The sequence below is a fragment of the Microtus oregoni genome, unplaced genomic scaffold, assembly GCF_018167655.1.
Source record: "Microtus oregoni isolate MIOR12 unplaced genomic scaffold, Mior012 000040F_ref0000088, whole genome shotgun sequence".
NCBI lineage: Eukaryota > Metazoa > Chordata > Mammalia > Rodentia > Cricetidae > Microtus > Microtus oregoni.
In genome coordinates this window covers 18208110-18227341 of record NW_024543207.1, presented here as the reverse complement: position 1 = coordinate 18227341, position 19232 = coordinate 18208110, and the positions used below count along the sequence as shown (strand labels likewise).

Sequence of the window (19232 nt, the reverse complement as noted above, 5' to 3'; positions counted from 1 at the left end):
CCCGTGCGCCGCGCGCGGGGTGGGGCGAGGCGGGCCGAGGGGCCGGGTGGCTCCCGCCCTCGCGCGCGGTGGTGGCGGCAGCGGCGGCGCCCGGGAGCTGCCCTGAGGCCGCCCCCGGCCCCCGCCCGCGCGTCAGCGCGCCCAGTCCGGGGCTCCGAGCTCCGCCCGCTCCCGAGGCCCCTGCGCACAGCTCCGGGCGGGCGGGCGGGCAGCCGGCGGGTCGCGGCGGCGCGGGGGCGGCGGGCGGTAGGCGACCGCAGAGCGGCGCTGCCCGGGCTGGGCGCGCACGGCGGGCGCTCAGCTAGCCGCCCCGATGTGGCAGGAGGCGATGCGGCGGCGCCGCTACCTGCGGGACCGCGCCGAGGCGGCGGCGGCGGCAGCGGCGGGCGGCGGCGAGGGGCTGCAGCGGTCCCGGGACTGGCTCTATGAGTCCTACTACTGCATGAGCCAGCAGCACCCGCTCATCGTCTTCCTGCTGCTCATCGTCATGGGCGCCTGCCTCGCCCTGCTAGCCGTCTTCTTCGCGCTCGGGCTGGTGAGTGGCCTCCCTGTGGCTCCGCGGGGACCTCGTTGGTGACCGTGTCCCGCCCCGGGCTGCAGTTCAGCGGCGTCGTGCCGGAGGCCGGCGTGGCTCGGGCGAGGGCTGTGGGCAGAGGAAAAGTTTCCTTGGAAGGCTTTGCCCAAAATAAAGTTGCCAGGGCGTACTCCAGGTGAATGGGGCAGGGCGCGTGGGTTCAGCATCTCCGTGCCCGGTGGCCAACTCTGCGCGTTCTCCGGGCGCCGCTGCCCGCAGCAGAGGCGATCCTCAGCCTTTCTTGGCGCGCCTGCTGCCTCCCATCCCGGTCCGTGGAACGGCCCCTGCTCTCTTTGAGTTGGGTCTGGGCATTATTTAACTCTTAAAATAAGCTGCCTTAGGAAAGCGGTTCACGGCAGCGAAAATGAAAAGCAGATAATGTCCTTTTTTGCTTTTGAGTCTGCCCGTGCTTAGCCCTGCAGAGAGAAAGTGATGGAGTGTTGAACAGATGCCCATGGTTCATTACCAGAGACTACAAGTGAGCTAAAATTTGGAGGGTCCCTACCTCCTTTTTCCTTTCCAGAGAAAGGCACAACTGGCTCATGCTTCCCTGAAGATGGTTAAAGCGTCTTTTCATCACGGGGGGGGGGGGGGGACTGATGTCAATTTTTTTTTCCTGGTTCATAATTTTCAGTCAGGAATCTTGGGCTGACTCTTTTGAGCCCTGAGAAGAAATCTGTCAATGGAGGTAACTTCCTCTTACCGCTTCTCTTCAGTGTGGTTCAAACTTCCCCCCCTGCCCATGATTTGTGCCTGCAGATTGTGTAGGAGGCCTGGATAGCCCCGCGAGTTGTGTGGTCAGTGGTTGATCAGGGGCCGTCTCCACTGAACGCTATTTCCCGAGCTCGGGGTGCAAGTCCGTGCCTGTGTTCATCCGTCTCCCTGAGCAAGACTAGCAGATTCAGCTCATGCTGCCTCAAGGGCACAGAAACTCTGTTAGGTCTTTGGCAATTTGTTTTAGACAACCTGAGCCATATGGTGTTCACATTATGAGTCGAGAGAAAAGTTTCCATCGTGGCTCAATCTTTTCAGTGCCCCCCACCCACCTGTGTGGGTCCTGTTTTCTGATTAAGTTCAGTGAGGTAAAGAGAGAAAATCCAACGTGGCAGGCCATGACGTCACTGGTCCTCTCCTGCAGCAGGCAAGGCAGGGAGCCCCTTTGATCCTGGCAGCCTAGGTGTGGGGGGAGGCAGCCCCCAGCCCTGCCAGGTAACTGGAATTTGTTTCTTGTCGCTACTTACAAGACCAAAAAGAATTTAAGAGAGATTTGGGAGTGGGGCGGGCGGGCTCGCTGGCCCAGAGTCTCGAAAGACCTCCCTCATTCTCAGGCTGCTGCTGGCTGCAGGAAAATGCCACAGTTGTCCTTCGGAAACCTGTGTGGAAACCTGCGTGTTCTTCCTCCGTGTTTCTGTTTGTGGGTCTCCTGAACCTGTAATTCAAATCCTCCTGGCTGGTTCCTTCCTAAGTGGGGAGGAGCAGGTGATGGCCTATTTATAGTGCCGTTAGTCTAGGGAAACATGTGTGAAGTTCTTGTTCCCCAGGCACACGACTTTGTTTTCCATGCTAGAATGGTCCAACTTAACCCTCCTTGAATTAGGTGTGAGAAATTCACGGGGGAAAGACTCGAGGCTTGCTTCTCTTAGTGGCCTTTGGAGAGTTCCTTTTATGCTCTATTTTGCTTCATTTAAATGTTGGAATGCTGTCTTTTTAAAAAGTCTTTGAAACTTCCCTAGACATATATGATGTATTTAATCATACTGACCCCCTTACACTCCCACCTCTTCTGGGTTTATCTCCCTCCCTCCTTCAAATCTTTTTAAGAAATAACCCTGAGTTCTTAATGCTGCCCATATGTGCATGTCTGTGGGGTTACCCACCAGTGCAGGGAAGCCTGACAGTGGCCACCCCTCAAAGAAAAGCAACTCTGCTTCTTGTAGTAGCCATCAGCTGCCAGTAGCCCCTCAGCTAGAGGCAGAATCTCATGCTGTCTTAAAGGGCATTGTTACTTTTCCTTAATATGCCAATGGTGTCCACGCTTGTCTTCATTCATTTATAACATTTTAACCAGAGTGGATGTTTTCCAGATCTTGGTTGTGACCCAGGCCAAGGTCCACATATGACATGAAATGGATTCTGTTTCCCAGTGTCCCCGGCTGGCTTCAGGCCTACTATGTAATTTTTAGTGTAAACTGCAGGCATGTTCCAGGGAGAATGCCTGGATCTGGTCCCAAGTTTACCTTCAGGTGGGGACTCTGTCTCTGGGATTCACTGAAAGGAGAAATGCCCAAGAGATGTGGGCACTGTCCTTCAAAACCACATCAGAGGAAGACAGACTCTGAGAAACCCAAATTCACAAAGACTTATTTCTACTTTGCTTTTAGAGAAATCGTAGCCAGCATCTCCACTTTCAAAAAGGAAATTACCCATCCAGATACTCAAAGGCAGTTAAGGTAGGAACGGCGCAGATACAATAGGGTTGGGTTGGAGCCACTTTTCCCGAGGTAGAGATGAGTTCTTGTCTGAGACTGAGCAGACCATGACCTCTGGGAGGTCCACCTCGGGGATGGGACTGCCATTGCAGCTTTGGGTCTGCCGTCTCTCTGCCTTGGCACACTCTTTGGAATAGCTGAAACAGTGAAACAGATCTAGATTTAGCTGCCTGAAATTTTGGATACTTTCCTTCATTTCCATACATCTGCCTGGTTTTGATTTCCGTTAGTCCTTCATGAGTTCTTACAGTAACAAATGGGTGGGTGGGAGCGTTCTTAAACACAGCTCCTGTCTCCTAGTCTATGTGGGTCACCCAGTCATACCAGGAGAACCGAAGTGCATAGACAGCTTTTTGCTATTTGCCATTGCCTTAATGTACATTGGTTTTGAATTTCCATTCAGAAGGATAAAGAGGGACTGGGGATGTACTCAGTGGGTAGCGCCACATAGAATCATCGTGGTGTTACCTTTCTGGAATCCAGCACAGTAGACAGAAGGAAGAGTATCAGGAAATGCAAGGTCATTCTCACTCCTTTGTGAGGTCCAGTCTAGTCTGGGCTACAAGAAACCTTGTATCGAGGTATGAATGGAAATAAATAAGAAGGGGAAAATGGCAACCCGTGCCTTGGTTCAGTTTTATCCTAATTGATACTGTTAACATTTTATGTCACTTAATTTTCATCTAAGCTCTGTCTATGTTTCTGCCACACTGACCACAGTGTTAAACAGACCTTTGCTGTATTTTTCATTAGCTTGGAAAAACAAATGCTAGCTTGAAACTTAACAGCCTTATATAATTGATTGTTTTCTATCTAAAAGGCTAAAACAAGACTGATGTCACACTTGCTAGTAACTATCCCGAGATGGGATAGTTTGTATTTCCACTTTCTATTGATACGGTAAACACTTTTTCTTTGCTCGCTATGGAAAGTTTCAATAAAAAGCTGATTTATGATTTTTTTTTTCTGCATTGGTTTGCTGAGTGCCTATCAAGTACCTCATGGATGGTTGTCAGGGCGACCCTGAAACAGAAAGCTTAGAACTAATGAGAGCAAACTAAGTTGTAAAGATTATCATGTCACTTTGAGCTTTAGAGTTGGCTCTCATTACTGAATGTATGAAAACCTCCTTTCAGAACAAAATCTTCTCATTTATTATGTCTGAGATCTGCCAGCTTTCCTCAAAAAATTTCCTTCATTGTTAGAAAAGATTGACATAGCTTTTGCTTGTCAAAGTACCAGGTGCCTCTGACCATGTTTGTTTTGATTAAAATTTATGATTAGGAGTAGTCAATATTTGAATGGAAAAGTTATAGTCCCATAAATTGAAAGCAGTCAGATGTTTTAATAAAGTAGGTTGTGTAGCATGTCCTGAAGTAAGAACATGTACATTTATTAACTATACATATGTAGCATGTGCAGCTGAGCATATGGCCCACTGACCTTATTGCGCTGTGGTGAGCTAGCTTTGAGAAGCAGTAAACCCTAGGTTTTCCCCACTTCAGGAAAATTTATCAGACAGAGTCTTTCATCTGCCTACAGCAAAGCATGTCCGTCTTTCAGAACGAACAGGCACAAGCATCTGTGTGGGGAACACATCTTGATGGGTCCATTCTTTCAGCACCTGCCGCAGGTGGAAGGCTCACTCACTAATGAGAAGGGCTGGAGTCTGGGAGGACAGACAGAAATGCCCCACCTCTCTAAAGAACAGGAGTTTCAGTGTGTGCTTTTTGTAGTTCCAGAATTCTAGAAGCATGGAACGGAGCATTTCTCGTAAGCACCAGAGCAAAGGTGACTAAGGAGCCATCTTTTCAGGCCTTTCTAGGCACCGAAGTGATGATTCCTTTGCAGGTGTTGGTAATTTGCAGCCAGCCAGTCACTAAGTCATTTCAGTTACATTTTACCCGTGGCCAAAGAAAAACTCTTAATTTTGTGCAGGAATGTGGTCGCAATATAAAGAACTATGCAGGCTCAAATTGAAATTAGAAGCATCCCATGGATATTGCCTTTTGGATTTAAAGATGACAGTAGAGAAATACGCTTGGCTGTACAACCTAACCATCTCAGTGCTTAAGAGGCAGGTGCAGGAGGACCAGAGTTCAAGGTCATGCTCAGATACGTTTTGAAGTTCGAAGCCAGCCTGAGCTACAAAAGTACATGTCTGGGATGTAGGAGGAAAAGCATGACATTCATGTAAAATGGTTAAGAGCATCTCTCTGTCTTGGAATTTTGATTTCCTTCCTTTCTGTGTTCCGATGTCTGTGACCTGAGATGGACTATTTACCACATTATGGTTCCCTTGTCCGTCAGATGAAATTGGGCCTGCCTTAGAAGGAGATGATCCAAATGGCCCGCAGGCAGCTGGGGGATTGTTTGACAACACAAGATCCCCTGGAGATGCATTTTTGTTGTCCTGTTGACCAACTGGTAGTTGACTTGAGAGGACTTATTCAACACGGGAGCAAACTGGTGCCCGAGGGCTAAATGAACTTCTAAGTCATGTAGTGCAGAGATGGGGGTCAGATCCCAGGGCACTTGGCTTTCCCCAAGCGATGCTGTGGGAGAGCATTGCAGGTCTGGAATTTCCATCCCTGACTTTCATAGTTCCCTGGTAGACACCCCTCCTGCGGTGAACAGTCTCAGACTTGACTGTAATGGCTGCATCTTCTTCCCCTCTTTCGGTGATGAACGGTGACAGAGATGCTTCCTCCTAACTTATTCCTTGGGTTGGTGGCCTAAATTATTTTCAGTACACTAACTCCTCCTAGGATTTGCCCCATTGCGCAGAGAATCCACCCATGACGTTCCGGTTGTCTGAGGATGTCCTGGCATAGCGGAATGGACCGTGAGAGCCATTCCTTTGAGCTGTGGTTTGTTACTGGTATTTTGAAGCCATGGACTCTATTGAAAAATAACAACAGAGCTGAGATATTGTTCAGTTAACAGCGTCGGGTGGTGGTCTTCGTGACAGTCATATGTTTGACTTGTAACTGGTTTTGGCAGGTGTTCAGGCAGAATCTAGTAGAATCTTGGTCTATTAGAAAGATTGTTGGCATCGAGGCAGTCACTTAACTTGCCCTATTTCTTATCTCACTGAATACTTCCTGAGCACCTGCTGAGGCTGCCACTGTATTGGCATCATCCCCAATGGTGCACCCCAAGTATCTCATGTCAACACACTGAACCCATCTCATCAGTTACTCTTTACTTCTGGGGGTAGCTGGTCCCTCTGGGCTCCTCAACCAAGAATGCCTGTCTAACTCTCGTTCCCACTTCTTCCTCTGTTGTGTGTTTGCATTCAAGTTCCTGGAGAATCCAGCCCTTGCTGAACACCTCACCTTTATTGATTTTTGCTTCTGATGATTGAAATGCTCGTGAATTGTACCAAGCAGTTTAACCCTCACATTGCCGGGGAAGCTCAGATAGGTCTATCTATAGGCAGTGTTTTCTCTCCACTCATTGTGAGCTCTATGGAGAAGGAAGTCACTGTCCTCTGTGTCTGACACAGCGCTGAGTGGGCAACAGCCTCCCCACAGCTGCGTTTCCCACCTGTGGCCACCGGTGGAAAGCAAAGCCTTGCTGGTCCACCTGCATCCGGCCCTCGGTGTCAGTAGATAACCCTTTCCAGTTAAACCGTCTGTTCGTTCCTCCATTACTTCTGTAAAGTAAAATGAATAAATCCCCTGAGTAGGTAGGACAGGACAAGACATAAATATGCCTAAAGCAAATGTGTCCTTGTCAGTATTGTTTCTATACCACAGGAGGAGCTCCTTGTCAAATGCTTGTGTTCGCGGACGTATTTCAGGATGAATACTGGAATTTTTAAATGCTAGATGTTGAAGAAGGACGCTAAAAAAGAAATCCCACACTAGCTCAGAATTGAGTGTAATAAAAAGTTATTTATTTAGGGGTAGACTCACAGATCACAATCCTCTACTGGAACGGGGAACAGCAACCAAAACCCACAGACAGAAAAGAGACTGGATGCATGCTTTACATCAGCATAAATAGTATAAGGGACCATGCCCCAGAGGGTGGGTAACTTAAAGGCTGCTGGCGGTAGGAATTTGTAGAGTAGGATGTGAAAGGCCAGGGATATGCTTCCATTTATATGATAAATGTACATATAGCTGATTTTTTAAGGAGGAAGTGTGGATACTTTAATGACAAGTCACATTTTGACAAAAGTTTAGCCTTCCCCAGCACAGAAATTCTTCTGAACTTGACATTCCTATCATCTTCTATACTTCTCAGTGCTTACCTTTGAGCAATTTAAAATAAAATTACCAAGAGTAATAAAGGAATGTTTACCCTGTGATAACACGGTATTAGACTAAGAAATATACACACATACCTGGTTGGCAAATCCCAGGTGCACTTGGGAGAGAGAGAAGCATTAGTGAGTCACCTCATGTGTTTGTTTCCTTTGACAAAATTAGTCTTGTGCTAAATCAATGCCCCCTTTGTGTAAGGGCACAACAAAAGCCCACAGAAGGTACGGGAGGCCAGGAGGAGAAGTGCTTTGGAGCGGCCTCATTGGCATGTTACAAAAATTACCTTTTGTGCTTTTCTACCTCCCTACCCTTTTATTCCCCTAACTTTTTCTTTGGTCCACTCTTTTCTTTCCATACCCAGAATCTGGTGAGGATGGTGGACACAGGAACAAATGTCAGGAACATGGAAAACCACTATGAGATGACTGAGCAGCTAGGTCCAGCCCAGAACTCTAGGGTGAACTGTGCTGAAGGAGAAGGAAGGTGCACGGGAGAGAAAGAAAAGACAGGATGCATACACACATACATGCATGCACATATGCATGCACACAAACTTACACATACACATACATACACACAGAGAGAGAAAGAGAGAGAGAGAGAGAAAGATTGATCATAGTCTTGATCATTAGAGAGTCTTAAGACAAACTCTGTTTCAACCCAGTCAAAAAGCTAGTGATTAAAATCATAGGGACATTGAGATATATGGAGTGAACACTGTCTTAGAGTTGAAACACGCAGGAATACAGACACAAAGATCCTTTGTTTGTTTTATTTTTTGTTGTTGAGACAGGCTCTTACCATGAAGCTCTGGGGGTCCTAACAGTGTAGACCTGTAGACCAGGCTGGATTTGAACTCACAGAGATCTGCCTGCTTCTGCCTCCCAAAGGCTCTTGTAAAGAAGTTAGTGGGCAAGCATGGATGAAGCTTTCTGTTTACACCCTTCACTGTTTTTCATTCCTGTCAGGGCTTGATGTCGCAGCTACAAGATCGGGCTCAAAGGCACCAGAGACCTGATTGTCATGTATGGCACATGTATGCTAATGTGTACAGTGTGTGTTTTAGTTTCCTGTGTTATTTTAAAAGAATAAGGTGCAGCATTTAAGATCCCAAGATAATAGTTTCCTGTAAACATTTAAAATGAAAGAAAATTTTAGGCTGGTCTGTTAGTAGAACCATTAAGAGCTACGGAAACCACGAACTCACTGATATGATCAGCTGAGTACCGATGGCATGGATGATGGGATGTGGACCTAGCCCAGCCACAGGATGAGCCTCACGGTTAATCAGTCCCCATGATAGGCAGCAGTTAATTCAGACATAACCGCCGTGTACTTTGGAATTGGGAGTAGGTGCAGAGTGGGATTAATCATTCGATTAGCTTGATTAATCTTCCCTTCCTGAGCACAGTCCTCCTTGATTTACATCTGGATTACTGGCTTACTCATATGAAAATAAACAGCCACTAATCCAGGATGGGCTGCATCTGCCCAGCGATTTATTTCTGTGTGTGTGCTCCATCTCATTCCCCATCTCCCTCCAAGTGTAAGCGTCACGTGGAATTGTACTTGTCTTCTTTAAGCTTCCATTTTTGTCCACTTTATCACGTACACGTACGTACATACACATTGTGCATTTACAGCCAGTCCCTGGTCTAATGATTCTTCAATGTAAGACTTTTCAAATTAGGAATAGTGTGAAAACGATATCCGCTCAGTAGACACTGTGCCTGCATCTTTGACTCAGACAGTTCCTTACTTTAGAGCCGTGCAGCCCAGTCCTCTCTTGCAATGCTGGGCAGCAGTGGCAAACCCCATTCTTTGTTAGACTATCAGGAAGGAAAGCCTCTGAGGCTCAGAACCTCGGTGCTGAGCTGAGCTGCTTACTAGCTTAGATATTCTGAATACGTTTTAAGCTTACCATATTTTCATTTATGGCGGGGTTCTTGGCATATCTGAAGCCGAGAAGCAGATCTACCTATGTGCACTGTAAGGTGCAGACCCATAGACACATTGTCCTTTTGGTAGCAAATCAACTTTTACTGGTGAACTCTAGTTTTTCTTCACATACCTCCCATGTGTTTACAATCCCACAGGTGGGTGTTCTGTTTGAGACCGTCCTGTACTGAGGGTTAAGCTTTCTTGTTTCACCATTGGTTTTAATGTCAACTTTGCCCAATTTAGAATTACCTGGGAAGACTATGTCCATGGAGGACCTCCAGTTCAGGCTGGCCTGTGGGCGTGTCTGTGTGTGGCTGTCTTGACCACTTTAATTGAGCATATCTAGTCCACTGTGGGCAGCATCATCCCCTGAATTTGGGTCCTGGACTGTGCACTCTTAGAGAAGGGCTGAGAATTAGTAAGAATTATGTGTGTGTCCACTGTCACTCTACTCTTGAATGCTCATGATCTGACCAGCTGTCTCACGGCTGTGATGGATGAGCTGGCATGTTGAGCCAAACAGACCCCTTCTCTAAGTTGCTTTTGCCCAGGGTATTTTACCATAGCAATGGAAAGGAAGTGAGAACAATTGGTTAAAGTTACTTGTAATTAATTAATTAATTTTGAGGCAGTAATCTTGGCCTCAAGATTACTATGTATTGAAATTAAACTAATCCCTCCCAAGTGTTGGGACTGCAAGTGTGTACCATCAAGGAAGGGAATTTTTGTGCCAGGTCTCATGACAAAACCACAGCAGAGGCAATGTGGAATTATTGGCAGCTCTAATTGCTAACATAGACGACCTATCCGAACCCTCATATTTAGTATGTTCCTTCAAGAAGATAGCAGTCCCCTCCCCAGGAAAATTCCACCCATTGACAGCATCAGATTCAGAATCCAGTGTATTCAGCAAAGGGCATTCATGTGCCCAAAGGAAGTGTGGGAAGTCATTCCCTGTGTCTGGTTTTACTTCTCTTGGTCTGAATGTCTGTAGGCTGAAAAGTCATATTGTCGACTCTTTAGCAACGCTTCATATACAGAAAACAGCCACGTTCATACCCCCCACCCACCACTGCACTGTGAGAACGATCCATCTGAAAGGGTTTACTAGTAATATACTCTGTAAAAAAAAAGTGCTTTGTGTGTGTCTGTGTGTGTTGTCTGCCTATCATGTGTGTTTGCCTGGTGCCTCCCGAGGCCAGAAGAAGGTGCTGGATTCCCTGGAATTTGAGTTACAGTTTGTTGTGAGCCACCGTGTGTGTTGGGAATTGAACCCAGTTCCGAGGGAAGAGTAACCAATGCTCTTCACCTGAGCCATCTTCCCAGCCCCCCCCCCCCCCCGCTCACCCTTTCAGATGTACCTTAACCCTGACCCACCCTTACTCAGTCATCTTCAGCCAAAGATTGTGTGACAGACAACATTTTGGGGTCGTGGGCATCTCGGATTGCATGGGGACGCTGTCACGCCCAGTAGCTGTTGGTTTTCTTCCCTAGCAACTGCTTCTCAAAGGGAGAATAACTTTTTATCAGGTTTTAACAATTACCCAGGAGCCACCGTTAGAGACAAAGAAAGAGCTCCCAATGAGATGAATGTAAAGATCAGCACCAGCCATTGGGAAACACTGTCCACTCACAGGTACTCCAGCTAAAAATATTTGGTGAGGATTCATGGATACACTTTCGCCTCCCAGATTCCTCTTCGGCTTAGCTCTAGCAGAGAACCATAGAATTCCAGAGAATCTGGGAAGTGTGATTCCCTGCAACACCAAATCCACACCGTAACAAACCACCCCAGCTCTAGGGCTTCTCCGTCGTCCTTCCCCGGCAACACCAAACCCACACCAAAACAAACCACCCCAGCTCTAGGGCTTCTCTGTCATCCTCCCTGGCGCCATCACTGCTTACCATGCCACTGATAGACCACTTCCGTAGTCTTTCAATTCAGTTGAGGGTTTTTTTCTTCAATCAAAGGGTATTTCATTGTTGACCTGCACACGTGAGGTGAGCTTTAATGTGCTTCATATGTGCTTTTGCATGCATTTCTAATTTGCATCCTACTATGATCAAAGAACATGTGTCTATAGGAATACTTCACAGTTTTTATATTTTTAGCAAGTTGCCTGATGCATCATGACTCTGTGTGCTCGTGATTGGATCCAGGCCATCACACCAGCGAGGCCCGTGCTCTACCATTGACCTACACTCCCTGCGCAGTGTGGAGTTGCTCTGAACGTCCACGAGCACTGGAAAAGAATGCTGTCCTCCCTTGATCTTTTAATTAAGTCAAGCTTCCCTCTTAAGTTTGCTACTTATGTCGCTTGCTGGATTTTGCTTTCGTCTTGTTTGCTTGCTCCGTTGGTAGCTTGAGGGAGGCCTTCTGTTCTGAGGAGACTCATTTACTTTTATCTTTAGTCCATTTTTTTGCCTTATACACTTTGAGGGTCATTGGCTTTATATATATTTAAGATGGTCACAATTACATATTCATTTTATATTCTGAGTTAAAATATAACTATAGATAGGAGTAGAAGTGTTTTTTTTTTTCCTATTACATACGCACACGCAAACAGGTGTCTCCAGACCCCCACCTCTATCAGACGGAGAGCCTAACTAGGCGCAGGTTCTCACCCTCACTCGGGTGCTGCCATTGTGCTGAACACCCAGAGCCAAGGAGTCCGCAGCAGGGTGCGATGACGAAGGTGACTGGGCCTCTCAGCCGCTTACACTGCAGGAGACAATGCAAATGCATTTCTGCAGTGAGGATGGCTTCAAAGCACTTCGGGGGAGTATTTTTAATAGAGCAGTATTGCTATACATTAGGGCGTCTGTTGCCATGTCGGTGCAAAGCAGCACTTTTTACAGGAAGGAAAAAGACAGGTGCACCTGGAAGGCAAATGATGGAAGCGGATAAACTGCTGCTCTGCAGCGTGGCCTCGGAGAGACACGATGAATAAAAGTGATGGGTGTTTAATAGTCCTAGCAATTAGAACCCGTACCCGATTGCTAGAAAATGCATCAGAAATGAAGGACAGAATTTTCAGAGAGAGTGATAGGAGCCCATTATCATTATGGCAGATAATACCTCGTGGAAAGTTTCCTTTGTGGGAGGCATTTTAGTACACCCCATTTTCTGTGCATTAAATCCCTCCTCTCTTTACCTTTTAAAGGGTATTTTAGTACTGCTAAAGGCAGTTAATTTAGTACATTTTATTTCATTTGGGATGTGTGGTAACTTTACGCTAAAGGAGGAGAGGTAGTGAAATATAAAAATAATTTAGGTAGACGATGCTCTGATGTTTTCATTTCTGCATTAGAAGCGACTGGTTCTCTTCTGTTGCGGAGTTTAGAATCTCATCTTGCATAGAACATAGCCACGGGAACAACTCCATGGCTTCCTTGTCATCCATTGGGAATGGTGTGGGCAAAGGGAGCCGTGCAATTTCAGTCTGAGGGAATTCCTTGACTTCATTTACTTAACCTTAAGAAAAATGCATGATGCACTGGGCGAGACCCGGGGAAGAATACAGTTTCTAAGCTTTTACATACTCTAGTGAATGCTCCTCTGTGTCTTCCTGGACACAGTATAAAGGGTTCTATTTTGTGGAGAAGTCTCCTTCAAACCTCACTCGGAGCTGGTGTTAGTCAGCAGATGCAGAAGTGGACGGCTGTCCTCTTCCTGTTTTTCAGTGGGTCCAGGCTTGGCCAAGAGTCATGTCCCCAGCTCCATGAGCAGCAGCTGACTGCCCAGTACTGCTGACCGTGTGGGGCCTCAACTCCCTACCAGGCAGGTCTCTCTGTGCAAAGGTGTGGCTGTCTGCTAGTGTGCATAATGTTTCTGGTAATGTCACCCAGCTAGTGAGCAAAAGTATACTCCACCACCAGCATCCCACCGTGGCTCAGGGGCCTGTCTCCGTAAAAATGAAGTGTGCACTGAGTGATACTCATTAGCTCTGAAGACACACACACACACACACACACACACACACACACACACATTTTACACCTCTGAATGGAACATCTGTATAATTCTCCTCCACCCAAGACTCAAGGATCATGGCAGAAGGAAGGGGACAAGAGCCATAGGCAGTAGATGATCACAAAGAAATGCTATTTTTTCTGGACACAGTAGAGTGATTGCGCACACAAATTAACAGCCGTGCCAGCACGCGTGTAGCCTGCCTGGGCGCACGTGAGGTAAGTTCTAGCACGAAGAGGCGAGGTGAGCACCAAATCCTAACCTGAGCTAATGAGCTACTTGGCAGTTGATGGCTTCTGGGAGAGGAAGAGTCAGTTTTGTTTAAGGGTGTGGTCCCTGGTGGGTTGACCTCCCTCCAGCGAAGGCCACATATCCAGTAGTACGTGTCCAGAATAAACTGTACATGATGGAGCAAAAAAAAATGGATGCAGAGTTGGGTGTTGAAAGAAAGGGGGTGGCACTGGCTAGAATTGGGGTGGGGCTGAACATGAACAATGTGCACTGTACAAAGTCTCAAAAAACTAGGAAAAACGAGAAAACTGCCTTCTTTATAATTTTAAAAGACATTAAAACATCGTGTGGAGAGCTAGTGGATTGTGCAACCCAGCTACTTGGCCACCAAAAGCAAGTTACATCTAGTGTTCAGACCCTGAAAACAAGCAATAAAAAGCAAGAGAATATAGAGACTTAATGCTTACATTTTATGCAGTAGCATAGTATTATAGCCAAGTAGGATGGCAGAAGACTCCCCAGGAGTCGTTGGGAAAGCTCCTGCGGACCCCTATTCTGGCCTGAAGGGGTACTGCTCTGTCATCAGTTTCCACAGCTCCTGGTCTTCATCTTCCAGCTCTGCATGTGCGAGGCAGTGAGGTGAGTGCTGCCCCTTCACTGCATTCCAGAAAGAAACGGAAGCTAGTTCTGGAAAAATAGCCTTCGGGCTGTTGTGTGGTTAGTTGTTCTTCACCAGTTCAGTTAAGTCTGTTGTGAGAGGGTTGATATAAAGTTAGTTTTCATGGTCCCATGTGTGAAGCAGTCATATCCCAGGAGGGTACCTTCAGGTCCTGAGGATGTTAGTGTTTAATATCCGAGGGCCTGGCTCTCATAGCCCACAGGTTGTTCATCGCCCTTTGCAGGGACTGTCGTGGTGTCTGAGAGTGAAAGCAGTAACTTTGACTTGATTGTGGGCGGAGAGATGAGTGGGCCAGAGGGTAAGATCATCTCACAGTTTAGCTAGTTTTTGTCAGTTCTTGAAACACTGGTTCTTCTGGCCTGTCCAAAGACACACCTTTTAACTTCTGCAAGAGGGCTGAGCCCCCATGGCACATACCTGCAGTGGATCCTTGGGCTGGACTCCTGCTCTCCTGCTCACCACATGAAATGGAGGTGTGAAGCTGCTGACGGGACAGCAAGGCTGTGTGACCCACATCACCTTAGGCATCCTCAGGCCGCAGAAGACCTCACTTTACTGTTTCCTTTTGTGTTTTTAAAACTTCACCAGATTCCTTACGGCCCTGACCATGTGGAGAGTTTTGACTGAACCTCCATTTCATGTGTTTGCATTTGTAGACCCTTGGGTGAGGGTTAAAGACATTTATATTCTGTCCCCTAGTGAGTGTTACTGATAGGAGGACTCCAGTGCAAGGTGGCCAATCATAGTCCTTTCAGGTATAATTGAAGGAAACATGATGTCTATGGTACAGTACTGATCTTGTATACAAATTAAATGAGAGAGAGAGAGAGAGAGAGAGAGAGAGAGAGAGAGAGAAGAAAGAGCAAGAGAGAGAGAGAGAGAAACCAAGTGGTGGTGGAGCACACCTTTAATCCCAGCACTCACCCAGGGAGGCAGAGGCTGGCAGATCTCTTTGAGTTTGACACCAGCCTGGTCTACAGAGCGACAATCAGAGCTACACAGAGAAAGCCTGTTTTGAAAAAAAAAAGTAGAGAAAAGAAATGGAGACAAAATAAGTACTGGTATATAAACATGAATTTGGAAAGTGGTACCGGGTAGAAGCTAATAATAGATAAATGGTAATAGGTGAATGGGCACTTCCTTTCCACCTAGTGGGACTGAGAGGGGAGGCAGTGGCAGCAGCTAGGGACACTCTCTTCCATTCTCCCTGTCCACAGACTTCTATATTTAACACTCTGTTCCTTCATTAGTAACCTGTGATCCCTTTAGGGCAATAATTGGCATGAATTAAAATAAAAGCTAATCGTTGTAGACATGGAAGTAGTCCAAATGTGTTTCTTTTTAAAAAAAAAATAAAACATTTCAAATCCATTTGGTGGCTTAATTTCCTGAGCCCATGGTATTTATGATCCTCTAATTCAGGCAGTGAAGCTGATGGCCTTAATTTCTCCGGGCGTTAATGGGTTCTTACATTCATTTGCTTTTCTTGAAGTCACTTCTGCATAAAATATATTTCTCCATTTTTTTCTGGAAAATGTAAGTGTGAGTGTCTGGCTATTTCATCTTCTTTAAGTAGCCCCTATTGCATGATCTGTTTTGAGAACAATGGTTATTCAATATAAAACTTTTTGAAACTTTGAAGTGCTCTACTTTTGAAATGGTTCTCAGCCCCACACGGTTTGGTGCTGATTGCCTCTGGTGATGTTTCCTCAGAAGTCTCTGTCACTTTGTTTCCTAACGGTAGCTTCTCACTCTTTTCTGTTTCTCTCCCCAGGAAGTGGAAGACCACGTGGCATTTTTAATAACGGTTCCCACTGCCCTGGCAATTTTCTTTGCCATATTCATCCTTGTGTGCATCGAGTCTGTGTTCAAGAAGCTGCTTCGTGTGTTCTCGATGGTGATCTGGATATGTCTGGTTGCCATGGGTTACCTGTTCATGTGCTTTGGAGGCACCGTGTCTGCCTGGGACCAGGTAAGGACTTGGCATATGTCTGTGGATTCCATCTCTGTGCCTTGATTCAAGCCTTACTTGGTCATGTAGCCTTCGTCTTAGGCTCTGAAAGGCATGACTGAGGAAGGTTGAAAAATATGTCTATCTTTTAATTGACAAACAATAGTTGTATATTATGAATTGTAAATGTGACACTTGGAGTTATATGTGGTGTGTAAGGTGATAGAGTCAGGTGATCAAGATATCAAACACCTGGCTGAATTACTCTTTTTGAAATGAGAATGTTTAAAATCTACTCTTTACAACCCTTTTATGGTTTTTTTGGCACAGGGTTTCTCTGTGTAGTTGAGCACCTGTCCTGGAACTTTGTAGACCAGGCCGATCTTGAACTCGGAGATCCTCTTGCCTCTGTCCCCCAAGTGCTGGGATAAAAGGCGTGTGTCACCACTGCCTAGCCTTAACAACCTTTTTTGAGATAGGGCCTCACTATGTAGCCATAGTTGGCTTAGAACTTGCTATATGGACCAGGGTAGCCTCAAATTCACAGATCCCTCTGCCTCTGACTCCTAGTTTGGTGATAAAAGGCTTGCACTACCACGCCTGGCTCCTTTTAGCAATTTTGAAATATCTAATCTATTATTATCGACTGAAGTCAGCATACTGAGCAATAAATCACCAAAACTCATTCTTCCTGTCCAGTTGAAAGTGAAATAAGCCAGACACAGAGGAGAAAGTCCTTTGAAATATCTATGCAGAGGTGGTTAGTAGGTCATGGGGGAGCAGTTGGAATCCATCAATCCTGCTGGCAGCAGCACTGGCCTTTTGTTTGGATCATGGAGCCACAGCTTGGTGTAGTCTAGAGTTTAGTCCCATCATTTAGTGTGCCCTGCCTCTCCAAGACTGGCTAACACATACGTTCCTCCTCAGTTCCACTTACCTCGTATGTAAAGACAGACTCCAGTCACACTGCTTTTCTACCAACACGGTCATATCCTGTGAGTAAGCTTGCTTCCTATTCCTGTTGCAAACGCATGCCCACTTTGTTCCCACTAGGGCTCTTGACTTGGAGAGTCTGGGTGATGTCATGTCTTAGCAGTATGGTCCAGCCTGTGAGGTTACTCAGTGCTCCTGCCTTGTGAGTGGATCCTCTCTTGCAGCTGCCTGATGGCTCGGTTGAATGATGTATCATGTAGGGAAAAGGTCTGGGTGAGGAGAGTTAGACAAGATGCCAGCTTAGCTTTCGTAAATTAAAACCCAAGCAATGAGAGATCCAGCAACCCAGAGGCCCCTCACAGGGGATGGAGGAGCAGGATCTACAGACAGGACTGGAGACGAGAGAAAAAGAGCAGCAGAGGCTGGTGGAGACCCGATGGGAATGGGTGGAACACGTACACTGGACAGAGGATTCGTAGCGTGACCTGACTGAGCCCCAAGTCAGGCATGCTAGGGACCTGCCAGTCTATGCTCATGTGACCAACACCAAATTGTCACTGTCCTTGGTGGCACTTTCTGCTGCAGAAGTAAGGCAGGGCAGAGTGACTTCAAGTTTGTCTTGCTCTAAAATGACACAGTCATAGTGGACACTAGAAACAGTGGGTGACTTCACCTCCTCCTCTTCATCGATCGCCCTCATGCTACGTAGAGGACTTGGTGTACCCCTCTGTGTCCTACCCGGCGACCTCCTTGTCCTCCACTGCTGTCCTTGTTCTGCCTACCTGAGATCAGGTGCGCCAGACCACCCGTCTTCATGCTAGTCCTCAGCTAATGTCAGCTTGAGGGCCAACAGTGACACCTAGGTGCTCGATGGTGTGCTCCTAGTATCTCCTGGACGTTCTTTAAGAAGTGGGACCACTGCATTGGACGTGTTCTTTCTAGAAGGGCAAGTTACTCACCGTCCTTTTCATTTCAGCACAAACATCAGAATCAGTTTGTCATAGTCAGTGGAAAATGCAACTGGTGTCTGGCGTTATAGTTTATTAGATTATTGGCATTTTGCTTTTCGTGAGATTTAAAGCTTAAGAATTTAATGGGGGAGGACATTAAATAAAAAAAGAACACTGGTTTTGGTAGACCCTTCCCTGTCTGAAATGGTGGTGTCTCTCCAAAAGTCTGATGATCTTTTTTTATATGCTTCTAGGACTTTTCCTTCTTCGTAAAATGAGCAATTTTTTTTGTTGTTGTTTTATAAAAGGAGTTTTGAAATTACCTTTCCCCTGACCATTTTGGCTTGTCTGTTGTTGTCCTTGCTCAGCTCATCACATACATGCAACTAACACTGTACAGACTGAGCAGGTCATTATTATATTATTATATATTATGTATTAGGGATATATATGTCTATACACATGCATGTAACTGCAAATAATGAAAACAGAGGCCATGAATTTGAAAAAGAGCAAGGAAGGGAATATAGGAGGGTTTGGAGGGAGGAAAGGAAAGGGAGAAATAATGTATAATTTCAAAAAGTATAGAATGAATAAAATTACATGTCAGTAAAATAAAGTAAAATGGGTTACTCAGACTTTTAAAAGTTACTCTGCCTAATTTTTAGTGTTGATGAGATGCTGGTTCTTTTTCTTTTTTCTGTTCTGCACACAGCAGTCTCAGCAGAGCTTTTGCTGCTTCTTTGCCTTGGGGTTTCGGTTTATTTATATACACAGTGTTGTCGTCTGCTGCTGACAAGAATTGCCATTTTCCCTTTCAAATACTTGATTCACTCACTCTTACACAGCACACTAATTTCTTAGCTGGGACATGCGCCATAAGGGGTAATCAGAGCCCGCCGGTGGCATCAGACCCGTCTCTTCCTAAGACACCTCTGATTCATGAGTAGCTTTGTGATTATTCCTAATAACAGAAGTATTTAATCAGGAAGGAGTCTCCCATCTGTCAGGAAGTTCTTCAGCGAGCGGCCTTCCCCATCTCTGTGCCACACTCCGCCAGTCACCTCTGACATTCTCCCTGGATTACCCACTTTGTAGCAGCTCTCTTTCCTGGTGGCCTTGCCTGCTGGGCAGGGGGACTGACTCCCAGCCTGCTATCTTCCCCCTAGGGAGATAGGCAGGGCTGAAGAGACAGGCTTCTTAGTTAATGGGCAGCTGAGCACCACTTTGTGAT

At 46.3% G+C, this 19232-nt stretch overlaps 1 protein-coding gene across 1 annotated transcript in view; it reads left to right on the top strand.

The window, feature by feature from the left end:
* Window positions 1-61: 61 nt before the first annotated feature.
* The window catches only part of Adcy2 (adenylate cyclase 2), a 333563-nt gene continuing 314392 nt past the window's right edge, over window positions 62-19232 (top strand). Inside the window, exons 1-2 of the mRNA XM_041632131.1 lie at window positions 62-535; window positions 15939-16136. Coding sequence (XP_041488065.1) covers window positions 314-535; window positions 15939-16136 — 420 coding nt within the window. The 5' untranslated portion in view covers window positions 62-313. The remainder of the gene's footprint in view (window positions 536-15938; window positions 16137-19232) is intronic.